At 38.2% G+C, this 17,334-nt stretch overlaps 1 protein-coding gene and 1 pseudogene across 3 annotated transcripts in view; both read right to left on the minus strand.

The window, feature by feature from the left end:
- The window catches only part of VPS13B (vacuolar protein sorting 13 homolog B), a 517,649-nt gene that overhangs the window by 299,611 nt on the left and 200,704 nt on the right, over positions 1 to 17,334 (minus strand). For both annotated transcript variants that reach the window (XM_084803053.1, XM_084803052.1), the window contains exon 22: positions 3,138 to 3,265. In XM_084803053.1, the coding sequence (XP_084659179.1) occupies positions 3,138 to 3,265 (128 nt within the window). The remainder of the gene's footprint in view (positions 1 to 3,137; positions 3,266 to 17,334) is intronic.
- LOC311609744 (high mobility group protein B1-like) lies at positions 4,427 to 6,126 on the minus strand (annotated as a pseudogene). Its single transcript has one exon. The product of its transcript is annotated as a high mobility group protein B1-like (transcript).

Consider the following 17,334-nt stretch of genomic DNA (forward strand, 5'->3'; position numbering starts at 1 on the left):
CTATCCTAAGTATGAAATAACATAGTCTTAACAAATATTAACTTTAGCACCAAACTCAACTTCCCATAAACTCTGGTCCCAAATACATTTATTTCTTCAAAGTTTTACTAAAGAATAATCTATTGGTGATTTTAAAGTTGTAATTCTCAGTTTCATCTGATAAATTCATCTGAAGAGTTCAGAGTATTCTATTTTACATTTCATCCAATAAAACACCTTAGAAGATAAACGGAAAATGCTCTCTATGCAAACAATAATTTAACTCAAATTTTCATCACTTAGTCAAAATATAAATATAATTTTTAAAGCAACTTTTAAAATATTTATTTATTTATGTGAGTGTATTAGTTGCATGCATGACAGAAGAGGGCATCACATCCTAGTATAGATGGTCATGAGCCATCATGTGGTTGCTGGGAATTGAACTCAGGGCCTCTGGAAGAACAGACAGTGCTCTTAACCTCTGAGCCATCTCTCCAGCCCTATAAATATAATTTTATCTCTAAGACTTACATGACACATTAAATCTGGAAGTGTTAAGTAGGTTTTACACAGGACCAGAACTAGGGTATGGGAGGTAAAATCCCAAGGTCAGAAGCAGGATAGCTTATACAAAGAAATAATCAAATGCAAATTAATAGCTAATATACTTAGTGAAAATACGAAACCATAAAATACATGGTACATTGCAAAGAGTGAGGGTGATAAACTATATTATGTGTATTTGTCTGTTTTCACATAAAACAAAGGGAGAAACAAGGCCTACCATTATCTCTATTTATGAATAATTGACAATGAGAGGAGTAAATAAAGCTAATAAGGACATTGAGTCATTAAGCAACAACAGATACAGTTTCTACAAGAATACTAAAACTGGAAACACCTCATATGGTAATGGTATGTGTCATAGTATAGATACGTAATAGAAAACCTAGAGTTAACATGCAAACTTGGAAATTCTACACTTCCTGGACTTCCCCTCCCACATAGCTAATAAATTTCTCTCAGGAACATTTCCTCTTCTACAGAGTGTCAGTTCCTTCAGTTTCCATGTTTTCCTGAATTTCCTGTGTCTCCCATTCTCCTCCTTGTAAGTATCCATCGAAAGACTCCCCAAATCAAATTTCTACTATATGGCTGTTCTTTGATTCGAGAAGAATAGTAGCATATCTGACAACAATTTCAAATATGCACAAATATTTTCTTCTAATCCTGAAAAGGTGCACTCTACTCTTTAAATAACATCACGCAAATCAAGATAGAGTCAACTTGACTGGTGTTCTGAAATCACAGGGCTGTTTGTTCATTTGTTTGCTTGTTTTTTCCTATATTTTGTTCATTTATTTTGCTTGGTTTGGGCAGTAAAGATAAATCTGACTACGTTAATTTATCCTGGATATAATATAGAACACTATTTGTTTACTTGGTAACTTATAGATATAAAAAACTCTGGATACTATTCAGAACCCAATTAAGAAATATAAAGGGAATATTTGAAAATATAAACGAAATACAATAAATGTTTTGCTAAAGCTGGCATCTAACTTTATATCCCATTATTGAACTTTTAAAAATGGTATCAAGAAAGGTTGTTCAATTTCTTATAGACTGGATAAGTGGGAAGAATTTTAATATAATTTTAGAAGTAGTAATTTTAGTATAATTATTAATATGAAACAGCACTTAGGGGCATGCTCTACTTTACTTGGTTGCTACTGTTAACTATTGCATTACAGACCACAGAACAGTGCTAACTGGTTCTTATATTAATTCATCTGGATCACTATAATATGTGACCCACATAATATACATGGCTATAAAATGTTGAAGGCTTGGTCCACAGATGGTGGGGTAACCCACTGTGAGACCATAGCTGAATCAGTTAGAAGGCAGAGCCTATTTGGGGAAGTGAGCAGGATGTGCCTCTGGTGTGTGTGGCCCCTGACCCTCTCTCTGCTTTCAGGTGCAATTAGCCAAGGAGCTCTGCTCTGCCATACCGTGCTGTCCTACTGCAGTACTCAGCAAAGGCCAGCCGACCATACCTTTTCATTCTAAGGAGCAGAAACTAAAACTTCTGAGACAGTGAATAAAAATATTCTTCCTTTCTCAGACACTCTGTCAAAGTTACAGAACACTAAGTAGCTCGGCCTCCAAATTTATCAAAACAAGGCGGTGAATATCTGCAGTGCTTATCCTGACCCCCTCACACGCCTTTGTGCGTCATAGGATCTTCCAAAGGATCACTCTGACGGGAGCTCCACATAAGAGGTTTCGTATCAGGTCACTGTGTGTGCATGTGCACATGTGCATTATGTAACTCATATTCTAGGATTCTCTTAATACTTTTACTAGAAAAAAAACAGTAATACAGAACAAAAGAGGGCATGCACTTCGCAGACAAGATGTTCACAAGAGTCAAAAGAAAGTACTTTTATATAACACAAGGTGTAAATAAAAATCCAAAAAGGTTATTACTATAAAACTCTATTATATGTGAAATTTTAAGAAAAGTATGTCTTTCCTATTTAATAATGCCAAACCTGCTGAAACAAAAATGCCAAGTGAAAAATGCTGTAGACTGAACAAATAGATAGAGTTTATATATTAAAAAGTAAAAGTAAATTAGAATAAAATTTAATATCCATAAGGATAGTTAATTTTACATTTAATTTATAGTTGAGAAAAACACTTTAGCAGATTTTATATACTAACTTGATAGTTCCAATATAATATTTTTCTCTCCATTATGGGAAAGAATGAGCCAGAAATTAAGTTTTAAAATATTTTAGATATTTAAAAAGCATTTATTTAGAATAAATGAGTTATTTTAAATTTAAAGAAATATTTTAAAATACATACATTATTCTAAACCATATAGTTTTTACATAATTTTGATTTTAAAAAGTAAACTGTATCAATGAATGTGAGATGAACTGTGGGAATACTGTCTGTAATAAGCAAAGTGCGCCAGTGGCCACAAGACTAACTATGGAAATGTGGCCAGTAACAAACAGTACACCAATGGACATAAGACGGGCCACAGGAATGATGCCAGAAAAATTACACCATTATTCCACACACTAACATTTTCATAACATGGGAAGGAGGGCCATGATTTCTCCAATACTTAAACATACCTGTAGAGTGAGACTCTTCACTGCGTTCCATAATATTCCAATAAATTCTTTCATTCGTTCTTCAGGGCTTCTGCATCCTTCCTGAGAGTGCAGCATGGCCTTCAGGGGCACTGACAGTGGCCGGGACTCTAAGTTTAAGAAAAGCTAGTTAGCAAAACACACACATCGTAATCTCACAACGCGATACTGAAAGCACGTCTACGGTGGTCTCTTTCTCTGCTGATAATTACTGCGTGTGTGTGAGGCTGGAAGCGGCACAGTACTTTATTCTGTAGGGAGTCGGACAGTAGTCACCAGTCACGTCACAGATGACAGAGAGCACAGCTTCTGGAGGGATGGAATGTTCTCTTTCCTGATCTCACGGGAGGCACACAGGAGTGAACACCCACTCAGGTGTAACCCCAGTGACTACTCAGCACAAAAATAGCAAGTCAATAAAAACTGCAAAAAAAGTCCCATCATAAAGTGATAGAAAATGGGTCTTCCCATAAATAAAGCTTTCTGATGACATTCCGTTGGTCACAGAATTTCTCAATTAAAAATATTTTACAATGATAAAAATTAACCAACATATACAAAAGGCTCATGTCATAATAAAAGAAAATTGACATTGCATTGTTAATAAAAATTTAGTTCACAGAGAAGAACTATGGGATTTCAAATTTTTATAAGATTTAAAGACTAAGTTTTATCTATTTCTATTGTTAATAATTTCTAACAATATGCAAAGTATGCATTTGTAAAGAGATTACACTGCATTACACTGCACATGTTAATACAAACAGGTGATTTATATGCAAAAAAAAGGAAATGGGGAAGATAAAAGAAGAAAGGGTGATAGACAGAAAATGCTGAACAGTTACTATCTTCAATAGAAAGGATGATCCAACAACTTGAAAAATGAGGGACAGTTCAAGGCACTGACAAAAGCACATTTTGGTATCTTTTAAAGTAGAACCAAACTAAAATTTAGTGATATAATCCACAGATACATTTGAAAGTGTATAAGCTTAGTGAGAGCTCACCTACTAAATACATAAAACTTACTGGAAACTGAAACGCAAACCATGGCATAAATTACCTTTAACAGGGGAGTAAATGGGAAGATGATAAGTAAACGGAATATTGTATTTCTTCTTATTTTTTAAATTGTATTTACTTAGAATCATTCAGAATGTCAATTCATTTTTGCAATTACAGACTGGTATTCAGTTAACAGAACAACAGTTATCTTTGTACAAGCTGCATCACAGACAACTGAAGGTGGGGGGAAAACCAAAAACCAAAAAACAAACAAGAAGAAGAAGAAGAAGAAGAAGAAGAAGAAGAAGAAGAAGAAGAAGAAGAAGAAGAAGAAGAAGAAGAAGAAGAAAGAAATTGTCCTATTGTCCACATATATAACTAATTTGTGCTGTGCACCAACAAGTACGAGCTTTAAATTTCCATGCCAATCTACAACACCTAGACTGTACCAGGCAAGGTCAGAGCTCACTGACAATACCACCAGGACATGGCTAGCTAAAGACCCACTCAGCAGCGTGTTAAGTATACAAAAAAAGACACTGTGTGGTTTAAAAACAAATTTTAGACCCCCTAACATTTCAATTTTTTTTTCTTTAAAAGGAGTGAGATGTGTACAGGGAGGTTAAATGCTTTATAAACAAGAAAAAAAAACTGTGGTAGAAGCAACTTATTCATCATCACCCTCTTCTTATCTTTGTCTCCCTCGTTTTCCTCCTCTTCCTCCTTTATCTTGCTATTTGGGCCTTGACCACGCCCTTTTCACCGCTTCGGGCTTTCCTTCAGCTCCGTGGGCAGCTGTACACTCTTTGTTCTTCTCACAGGGCTGCTTGGTGTCGGCAGCCGCGTTGTTCCCCATCTCTCCTAGCTTCTTTGCAGCATCCCCAGTGGATAAGCCGGGGTGCTCTCCCTTGATTTGGGGGCGGTACTCACAACAGAACAAGAAGGCAGAAGAAGGCCTCTGAGGTGCTTTGGGCTCCTTGAACTTCTTTTTCTCTCCCCTTTGGGGGGAATGTAGGTTTTCATTTCTTTTTCACAAGGAGCCCTGTCAGCCTTTGCCATGTCTTCAAATTTCCCCTTTTCTTTGGCAGACATTATCTTCCACCTCTCTGAGCACTTCTTGGAGAACTCTGAGAAATTGACAGAAGCATCCAGGTGCTTCTGCTTCTACTCCTCCAGGCAGATTTGCACAAAGAATGCACATGAAGATATTTTGCCTCTCGGCTTCTTAGGACCTCCTTTATCCATTTTAGTTGATTTTAGTCCCGCCCACTGTCAGTCCTGCTGTTGCCGTCCCAGGCACTGTCTCTGTGGAGCTCCATGACCGAAGAGGCTGTGAGTGCAGGAGCCAGATGCAGCCTCCTCACTCTCTCCGCTCTGTAACATTCTGAATATTGTATTTCTAATGTATGTATTTGGATATAACTTGCTTTTTTAAAAATACATAATTAACTTTATACTCATTGGGACCTCTTTGCCCAAGAAAATGTTAACTTATTATGCTTACTTTAAATTCCTATCACTTTAATTAAATTCTTTGACATATGAATACAAAAGACTTTCACAAAGGTTTAAACTATTGAAAAACATTACTGCTATGTAATAACTATTTGAAATAAGTCCATTTAAAGCATGGTAATATGTGCACTGCTGCCTGACAGTGAAATGGAAACTACTTCCCAAAACAACGGCACGCTTATTGTAAGTTCTGTGTTCTCTGACATAATGATCTAATAAGGAGGCAAGTGTGTGTGTGTGTGGGGGGGTGATGCAGATACAGTACCCATGTATGAAGTTCTCAAATAATAAAATTTTAAAAAATCATAGATCCCTTAAAGTCAGACTATGGCTTAAGCTTATGCAAATAAGAAAAATATACTTAAAAATTTATCATTAAATAACAACTGGCTATTAGAAATACAAATGTTCATTATTTTGGTTATACTATTTTCAATCTACCATATTTTCTAAAAGGTAACAGTGCACCTTTGTGTCTGGTGCTCTGTGGGGAAGTGAGATAAAAAGTTCTACAATTCAGCATTGTTGTAGGGTCAGGATAAATATTCTGTATAAACCTCTGCTGTCCAGAACCACATTCATTACTGAAACCTTACAGCACTTACTACTCATACAAACATCAACCATTATACCTATTAACAGCCCAGAAGGAAGGGACTATTATCCAGATAAATCAAGACTGCCAGATGAGGCCACCAGTCACAGGAGGCTAATTAACTTATCACAAGTCACCTAGATACAAGGTGGAAACAAAGCCACAGTACCCTAAACACTAAGCCCTCAGGGGCCATCCATTCTAGGACTATGTTCACTTTCTATTATTCAAATGATGCACTATGATGGCTTAATTAATCAGCTGCACAGAGAATGCATCACTTCTATCATTTTACCATTTCTAATATCAATATTAGGGATGCACTAACACTTTAATTTATTTATGTGCTATAGAAAAAGTAGTGCAAAACAATTTAACTTACTGGGTCTGCTATATCACTTAGGATATAATTAGGAAAAACAATTTATTCGTGCTAAATGTCAGCTTCTGGACCCATCAAAAAAGCTAATAATACTTAGATCTCATATCAAAATACTATTCATTTAAAATGTCATAATGTATATAAGCCAACCTCTGAAAACATTATAAACATACTGATTAATGATAAAAGTTTAACTATTCAATAATATATACAGGAAAAAAAAACTTTAAGGTTACCATGTCTGAAGTTCATTTGTAGACCTTTTCTACCAAAAATCAAGTTATTAGTTATATCTAAAATGTCATTTCTCTAAGAAATGGTCACTGGTTTCCTTACAAAATTCAGATATAGTAGTATAAAAAACATAGAATTCTTCATGGTATAATAGTAACCGTTAGAACATTTGTCTATGTACAGTGACAGCTGAGCACAGCAATATAGTACAATAAATGGCAGTGGTTAAATGTTAAAGACAAAATCTGGATTGTGTCCTCAACTGTTCTTAGATTCCAGCATAAAATAATCACTATGTACACATTAACTAAAGTTAGATCAATATGAAAAAAATGATGCCAGAGGAAAAATGTTAGGCAGGGGGTAGGGAGAGCACTCAGGTGGCAGGGTGCTCCCTGTGCAATCATGCGGGTCTGAGTTAGATTCCCAGAGTTGATGGGAAGCCAGGCATGGTAGTATATGCTTGCAATGCCACTTGGAGAGCAGAGGTAGTGATTCCTGAGTCTCACTGACCAGCCTAGCCTAACTGGGAAATTCCAGATCAATTAGAGGCCATGTTTCAAAAAGATTTTTTTTTAATTTTTGTTTAAATAATTTCTTCAGATTACATCTCAATTGTTATCCCCTTATTTGTATCTTCCCATTCCCCCTCCCTTCCCTAGACCTGTGAGAAAAGGGCACTACCTCCACCACTCTATGATCATGGCCTCTCAGGTCTCATCCAGATAGCCTGCCTACCCTTCCTCTGAGTGCCACCAGGTCTCCCCACCGGGGAAGTGGTCAAATAGGGGGCAGCATAGTTCATGTCAAACTTTCCACACAACTGTGGAGAATGTGCTGTCCACTGAGTAGACCTGAATAGGGGGTCAGGCTACATAGAGAAACCTTGTCTCAAAAAAACAAAAATCAATCAAACAACAACGAAGCCTCAAACCAAAATCAGTTTCCTCTGAACTCACTTCTAAAATAAAAGAGAAATCGAATAGCTCGCGTTTTCACAGCTTCCTTCACAAACACCAAAGTATTAAACACCAAAGCATGGTATTAAAAATGACCTGAAACATGTACAGACCATTCAAAGCCTACTGGAGAGAGAAGCAATACGAATAGCCAGGTTAAAAGAAGCAGTCCTTTGCTTATAACTGTGACCACTGGCAGGCTAGCAGGCATTGCTCTTCCAAAACCTTACACTCATCAGAACTTTGAGGTTCACTGATAGGTGTGGTTGAGCATGCCTTTAACCCCCCAACTCAGGATGCAGAAGCAGGCAAGTGGCTCTAAGCTCTAGGCCAGCCTAAACTACAAAGCAAGTTTCAGGCCATCTACACTGAGAGATCCTGTCTCACAAACAAAACAGAACAAATAAACAAATACTCAGAATGTTACAAAAACTAGATCTGATTTTTATTTAAAACTATGAAACTAGTAATACTATTTGATAGCTGGATGCTAAAGTTTTACTCAATGCAAATTTGTAGTATCTTGATTGAATGAAAAAGAAATGATGTTTGTAAAGCATGTTTCTAGATGTCAGAAAGGAGATTCCAGGGATCAGGGATCTAGTCTCAACTCTATAAACTGGGTTGTAGACTCAACTGGAGTCACATAAGTAATTGTAGGGGGGTAGAAAAATGGCAACAGTAAAAGATTTTTGAATGTACAACAACTAAAAGCTAGTTAAAAACCAAGATTACCTAATCTGATGTGCCTTTGGCCTGTGTTACATGGTACACTTCTGAAGTGGAAGCTTCCGGTTTCTTTAAAAGCTCAGTGGTGTTGCGTGAATTTGGTTTTTGTTTTGGTATCATGCGTAGGATGTGGAATGTTTTTCCACCATTGAAAACAGACTCGTGAGATCCTTGTTAGCTGAAAACTGACTCGTGAGAGGGCATGCCATGAGTTCCTGGGAGCTGTCTGGTGCGAGGGGAGTGGTTTTGCCAGGTGGAAAACACCCTGATGCAGTCTGACAACGCTTCTGCATCACCGTGCTCTGCAGCGCTTCACACTGCTTTTCTACACTTCGTTCTGCAGATGAAAAGCTCCAGAGAACTTCTCTCAGCACTCAGCTGACTCCTGCTGCTGTGGCTGAAGTCTTTGGAGGAGTCTTACTGTTTCTACTAAGCCTCTCTGCTGTTGTTTGCTGGCTGCTGGTCTATAGTATCCTGATGACAAAGACTGGACTCTCCCCAAGGAACTGCCTCTGTCTAAATAAGTTCACAACCACCTTCCCTGCTAAACTTTCTTCCCTACCTAGGGACAGTGGATTGGAAGGGAGGTAGAAGTGTTTAAGAACCCTAAATAGAGTAGGTTTTTGACAAAGCTAAGTCTACACACTTAACTGCAGTCATGGTTCTAAATATACAACATACACGTTTCTGCACTGTGTTTGTCACCACACAATACTGACACTCACTGCCTGCCACACTGCCACTCAGATCCAGTAAATCAAATGTCCATCATAGGTAGACATGTACACAGTCACTGACAGTGGAGCATGGAGAAGTTTATTTGAAACAATTCTTTGGTATACATAAGTTTATCACTTTATTAAAGCAAATTTACTACTATGAGATGTATGTGCTCACCTATTTTAGAATAAAAACAAATATCAACAAAACAACTGGTAGTGTATGATGAAGAAAAACTACAATGTTTTCGGTATTGTTACTTTAATATTTAATTATCAAGGCTGAGCACACCACTTCACAGAGTAAAAATGTCACAAGTACGTGTAGGCACTTTTCACACTGTTAGGAATTTGTCCTAATACTAAACCAAAATCTGATAAAACAGTTTTCATGAAACTTGGTCAGCAACTCAAACAGCAATCCTTAAAAAAAAAAAAAAAATCAAACATTCTAACATACTAAAACCCACAGTTCTAATAACTTGATACTTACTTGCCAAGGAAAATATTTAAAAGTCCAAGTTTTCTATAATTACACCATCATACATCCATAATAGCAGGAAGCACTGTATGTAGTAAAAACGCTGCACCTCATCACACAGTAGTTCTGAATGTGCGCCACCTCCACAGCTTTCCTTGGTGCTGTGCTGCACGACGGCAAGTACAATACAAAGTCCACATGCTGTATGTTCAGACTGACGCTGCAGTACACGATTTGATTCAGACAAGCACATCGGAAACACATCAGATTCACTGCATGTTTGAATGTGAATTAATTTTGGCCAGTTCATGTTCAGAAACATTTTGCTGTTGTCAATTTTTTTTTCATAACCGCCTACGTCCAGTTAAGAAAGTTAGCATCAGAGCTGGAGAGACAGCTCAGTGGCTAAGAGCACTGGCTGCTTGTCCAGATGACCTGGGCTCAATTCCCAGCACCCACATTGCAGCTCATAATTGTCTACAACTCCAGATCCATTGGATCTGATACCCTTATATAGACATTAATGCAGGTAAAACCACTGATGCACATAAAACAAAAGTAAATTGTAAAAAAAAGAAAAAGAAAAAAAAGTGAGAGTCTGAAGAAGGAAGCAGCTAACTGACAGCAGAGAATGTGCCTGGACCAAAGGACTGTAGGAGGGCACTGCAGAGACTAGTTAGGACTCCGCTGAGATGCTAACACTGGGGAGGAGGAGGCAGTGATTACAACTGCCTCATGGAAAGACAAGAACAAAACAACTCAGTATGAGAATTGGAGACAGAATGGAAAGGATCAAGAGCCACCCAGGCAGGAATCTTGATTCAGCCTTGAAAAAACAAGTCAAGTAGCAGAAGAAGGAGACACAGAATAAACAGATCTAAGAAACCCTGGAACACAACACATTTTCCATGTGAGCAGCTTCAAGCCACTAAGCAGAAAGCTATTGGAAAATAGCTGTATGATAGCTTTAAAAAGAAAAACTGCCGGCCACGGTGACATATGCCTGTAAAAACAGCACTCAGGGAGGCAGAGGCAGGAGAATCTCTGTTAGTTTGAGGACAGCCTGGTCTACAAAGGGAGTCCAGGACAGCCAAGGCTACAGAGAACGCCTGTGCCAAAAAACCAAAAAATAAAAAAAATAAAATAAATAGTAATAAAAAATGTAAAAGTAGTTTCTCCATTAAAAAAGAAAACCTGCTGTTTTCACAAACAGGTTGGAAAACTAAGTAAATGTAAAATAGCAGGATGAGTATTAATGTGAACTAAGGATCAGGCACACACGTGCACTGACGTAATGGACTGTATCTAGTAGTAGGATGTGATAACTTGCACCAATGTGTGATGCCCTTGTTCCAAAGCGTGTATCTCACCAGTCAGGGAGCAACTTCGTGGGACCATGGTGGGTCTCGGGAATCAAACTTAGATTGCCTAACTTGAACAACAATATTCTATCTGCTGAGCCATGGAATAGACTTAAAAGGAATTTGTACATGATTAGGACCCAAAGGAGAAAAAAAAAAAAAGATTACTCTCCCAGATCTTCACAGTAGATAAAATAAACTCTACTATGTTTCAAGTCTACACTTTCTTTTTAACTACTAAAACACACAAAAAATGTAATCTTCCCCCCCCCTCTCTGTGTCTGTGTGTGTGTGCGCGCGCGTTTGTGTGCAGACAATCTTAAAGAGCTTCTACATATCTTTGTTTGGCACTATGCTGGCTAGTCATTCCAACTTGACACACTAACTAGAGTTATCTGAAAGGAGGAAGCTCAATTGAGGAAATGTCACTATAAGCTCCAGCTGTAAGGAATTTTCTTAATTAGTGGTTGATGGGGGGTGGCCCGCCCATGGTGGCTGGGTCCAAGCCTGGGCTGGTGGTCCTGGTTTCTATAAGAAAGCAGGCTGAGCAAGTCATGAGGACCAAGCCAGTAAGCAGCACCCTCCATGGCTTCTGCATCAGCTCATGCCTCCAGGTTCCTGTCCTGTTTGAGTTCCTGTCCTGCCTTCCCTTGACAATGGACAACAATATGGAAGTGTAAACCAAATAAACTCTTTCTTCCCCAGCTCGTTTGGTCATGGTGTTTCATTGCAGCAATAGAAACTTTAAGACATATCATACAATTAGGAATAGTTACTATTGCTTTATAACGAAGGACATCAGAGATGAACTGGGGTTAGTGTCAAAGCCTACAGTTTCTACCGTTTATCTACTGATTATGGCCCATATCTTACTTATGCTTTATCTGCATTTTACAATGATCGTTATGTTTTGGTAACTTCACTTGGCAATACACACTGAAATAACTGAAAGAGAAAGTGACCTTTACAATTCCCTTTTAATTTCTAATGGCTAGATAATATTTTAAGCTTTAAGCAACCTGTGACAAAACTGCTATAATGCCTGAGACTTCTCATCATTACACAAACTGCATTCGATGCTATCACTCTTGAAAGACCCTTGGGAAATAATGGCTTTTGGATCCTGCTAGTCAGCGTGACATGGCATGCAAAATTGCATCTCATGCTGAGCCAACCAGGAAAATCTATGTCATCACTATATGACATTCAGAATTTCATCTGGAAACTATAATCTCATTTTGACTGCTAAAGGGAGTGAAAAGACTGCATTAAAGAAAAACTTGGATTTTCACCGAGTTCTTGCCAATTCATATAAAAACTAGAATAACAAACTTATTCCCAAAGAATTCAATATTTGAGACACTAGCAATGTTCTTATATGTCACCAGGATGTATTCTTGAAGAACTTCATAGTTAGCTGACATTATAGTTCAAACCATTTTTATAATGACTCAAGTTCAGTTAATGGATTTCTGGGAGAAAATTTACAATGAAACAGAGAAAGCCAAGAAATAAATTGTACAAATAAGAGCTGAGCTGTTCAAAATTATATACAGCAAAATGCATCTTTGCTTGGTTAAATAAACTCTAGGCTAAAAATAAAAATAGCAGATCAGAGTTTCAAAGCCTGGGATCCCAGCACTAAGAAGACTGGAGGTCAAGATTGGAAGATCACAAGTTCCAGGCTGGGATGAGCTGTACAAGAAGACCCCATCTCTAAAATCCGGGGGCTGAAACTACTCTTTGCGGCAGGGCACTTGTTTAGATCCTCAGTGAGGGGCTTGTGAAATGCCTCATCTGACTTAAGTATAATGTACCTATTTTAGATTATATACTCAATCCCCATGGCCATGTATATATAAAATCCACATTATTCAATTCTTCTCAGAACAGAATGTGTGATTGTAACATATGTTATATGCTCATTTTAACTATGCTATGCCTAATCAAAAAATGAAACATTACTAGAAATGAACTGTAGTAGCTTACATAAATTATACTTATGGGCCATGTTTCTGCTGTCCTTTCATTTTGTGATATGTCATACAAGACTGTGGATGTAAGTGTGTGATAACACTGGACCCATCATAACAACTAAGACTTTATACATAGCAATTATGCAAGTATGGCCACATGATACAGGACAGATCAGGCAAAATCCTCCTCAGGTACACTTTCAATAAATACTGAACAAGATCTGTTTTTCTTTAATCACATAGTATTAGGTATGTGAGCTCAAGGGTATACTAGCCATGTATACTGCTCCAACCAAGGAACTATAGGAGTAAGAAAAATCATGATGGTGCAGTCCCTGGTACTTGTCATGCCAATCAAAAGATCTGGTTTTGTCTGTGTAAGTACTTTGGTTATGGAAATCAATAGGCAACCTGTCCTCCCTTTTGAATAAAGTTTCTTTGTCTTGTAAGTAAATAGTCTTTCTAACTTCAGAGTGTTTGTTCCTCAGTAAGGCAAGGATGTATCAACAGGCAATATCCGATAGATGTATTTCCCACCTCAGCATTCTTTATCCAGATGCCTGTGCGTCCCGGGGCTTCACTCCCAGCAACTAGCTGCCCTGTGTGTTCCTACTTACTACGACTTCTCAGGCCTCCCATCTCCACATCCACTAGTCATTACATTTCTCATTCTGCCAGAGCCCACACACTTAGAGCACTACTGACTTTTTTTTTACAGTCCTTTGATACGTTTTTCACCAGCTGATACTCATCTTAGATTAATTTGGATCCACAAGACATGCAAAAGAGTGCTCAGGTACCTTTGAACCTACCAGATCCTTTTATTTTCCTTGCTTGTTGTTTCAAAGAACAGATATAGAGGATTCTAGAAATGTAACATCCTTAGAGGACACACTGTTTGCTGGAACACTGATGTGGGAGTTAAGTAGTGTTAAAATACTATTAAATCATTGCAATGTTTATCTATAAAAGTGAGGATTTTAGGATGTAAGATCTGTTTGGGAGCTTTAACACTAAAACACCACACTAGAATGCCCTGTCTGCTGCATGTCTCTTGAAACTGTTTACTGAGACTAGAATTCAGAAATTGTAATGGCCTCCATTTAGCATAGGCACTGGTGTTAAGATCCATAGCAATATGACCCCAACTGAATGACAGAAACATGGCCCTGGGTTCTAAAGACTGAAAGGACATGTTGTAGTGGTAGGTCTTCAGTCCAGCCTTGGGATCTCAGGGGCTGAGGATTTACCAGCTTCTCTACCACTACCTAGACTTCCTGTTGGAGTACAGCAAAAGGGCCTAAGCAGAAGAACATAGCAGCCGAAGACAGGGAAGCTCTGCTCTAGTTCTCCAGGCACACAGGGTATGTAGCTGTTTTCATGAGCAAGTCATGTCAGTTTAGGGTATAAGACGCAGAGTGGCTGGGTTCAGCTCCTGTGGGAATACACTGATGAGAAGACAGCATCCCTTGATAGGTCTCCTGAGGTCTGAGGCCCTAGCTTTTAAGAAACTGCATGCTGAGATTGTTCCTGCCACTCATCTCTATAAACAACAAACTTTAACTCATTGTACACAACTTGGTAGCTAACGAACAGCAGACCTATCCACTAGATTGTCTGTGGTAGAGCCCAATAAAAAGCTTATTTTTAAATAACTACAAAAATCTAGGCAACAGAAATTAAAAGTAGCAGTTTCCTTTAAAATAAGCATAGAAAATGCAAAAACCATAAGCAGTACTGGCCAAATTATTGAAGTTCTAACTGTATGTTACATAAATATAAGAAAGACACGCAGTGTGTTGATAATTAATGAAGCACACTAACATTGGAACCCTTCCCTATGTCAGAAAGCCACGGATAAAAAGGTGTTAAGTCACAAGACTATTAAGATGGCTCGAGGGTTAATGTACTTGCTACCACCACCATCCCTTAGTTAATAATAAATATACAAAATAAAGAAAAGGGAATAGCTTTAAGTATACTTTTAAAAACTAAATTTATTAGGCCAATGAGATAGGGGAGCAGGTAAAAGCACTTGGCATCAGTCCTGAAGACTTGAGTCCCAACCCCTGGGTTACACACAGTAAGAGAGAAACAACTCCCAAAGGTTGTCCTCTGCATGCCACACAAATGATGTGGAAGTGTTCCCTTCTCCCGTATACACATGCATAAAAAGTAAATATATAAAAGTGAGGGAACCCGAGCGCCAATCCCCAGAACCCACGTAAACATTCCGTGGGCACTGTAGCCCTTTCCTAACTGCATCCTCTAAAGGCAGAGGCAGGATCTCCAGAGAAAGTTGCCTAAGGAGACTAGAGAACCTGCCCCTCCAAGCAACCGTCAGTATACTGAAGGAGCACCCTTCAAGTCTGCATTTGTTCTCTAATTTATTATATTTTACTGGTGCACGAGTAAGCATATTTACAAATTTTATTAATTATTTTCATCTACATGGCCACAATATGTATGCAGAAGAGATAGCTCAATAGTTAATAGCAGGTCCTGTGCTCATAGAAGAGTTCTATTCCCATCAACCACATTGGGTACCTTACTGCTGCCTGCAACTCCAACACTGAGAAGATCTGGATCCCTAGGTAGGCACCTACAAACATGGTCACATCCCAAACCCCAAAATAAATATATAGTTAAAAAAATAAAAATAAGACCTTAAAAAATGGCATGGAAACTAAATATACCCTGAGTTCAATATTTCTCATCTTGAGCCTAAGTTTCTCAAAGAGGTGGTAGCCACTAAAACTAACCATTGAAATAAATGTAATTAAAAATAAAATATTAAAGTTGCTATAACAAAATATTTTAAAATATTTTTAAAGTTAGTGAAGTATTTTACTTTAATATTTTTAATGTAACAATGAAAAGGTATATGGAAAACTACTAATACAGAAGCTTCTTGAAACATACATATATGGAAAAATCTAAATGATATCACAAAATAACAGGGGAAGCAATGCCCAAATAGACATATTTTGCCACAAATGAAACATCCAGTACCAGGAATGAATTAAATCTAATTGAGTTATTGGCCAAAGGGTCCCCATGGTAACTCCCAAACAATCCAGATTATTGCCAAGGTTGCTCTCCACAAACTGACGGTAAGGCCCTAGTGCTGAAGACATATCTCATTGGACATGTAACGTTCATTTGGTATCCAACTAGAGCTTTACACCTACTGACTGTTGTTCATGGGTCTGGTAACTCTGCACCATACTAGAGAAGAAAGGTAACCACCAACTACAAGCCCTTTGACCTACAACGGTAATCTGCCTGCCTGATGCACTGATGCAATAGTGGCACAAATGTTGTAGAAAAAACTAACCACTCTCTGATGAGATTTAAGGCCCACTCACTGGATGAAATCCATGCCTGACCCTGCTAAGACGGTCAAGAATCAGAGACGAGGTAGGCAAAGAGCCTAGAGGAAAACCCAATCTATTGTTCTTCTAAAGCAACACAGCAATAAAATAACACCTAAGAACATTCTATTATACCCATAGAAAAGTGCCTCAGTGGGGTATATTTGACTCAGAAATAAAAATAATTTTCTTATAATTTACAAATGGAGAAAATCACATTGATAAATCTTGTTTTGATCCAGTTTTCTAATGACTACAATATTTTAAAGTGGGTTTTATATTAAATGTGTTATATCTGATATCGTTTATATGACTTTGAATCTGTTGAACAGTACAATATCCCCAAACCAAAGAGTCTCCACCCTCAAGTGTTCAGCTACGCTGCTTGTAAAAGAGCATTATAGCTGGCATCATTAACTACTACACTCCCTCACAGATGGAGGGGGCAGGAGTGTTGTGGGGCTCACATCTGACTGTCCAGCCAGCCGTCCTCCCATTTGGATGCAATTTTCCCCTAATTTCAGGGGGCCTCAAGGTCTCTGTGACGGTCTGAGGGATGAGCCAAAGAACACAGGCTAGGGAAGAAGAGTCCTGGGTCCCATCTATGTAGTCACGAGAGAGTCATCATCCATGTGGGTGCAACATTTCAGCTCGGCTGCTTTATGGTCACCACGCTAAGTAAGCCTAACAAGCTCCGTAGCTCTCCAGGTGAATTTTGGTGAAATGGAACTGTACACTGTCATTATAACTCACGGGGTGGGATAGAGGGATAGTCTGGCTATAGCCTAAGGGAGAACATTCTGGAACGAAAATCTTCTACTCAGAGAATAAAATAAACTGTACATTACA

This window comes from Acomys minous (genome assembly GCF_964271855.1).
Source record: "Acomys minous genome assembly, chromosome: 12".
Lineage (NCBI taxonomy): Eukaryota > Metazoa > Chordata > Mammalia > Rodentia > Muridae > Acomys > Acomys minous.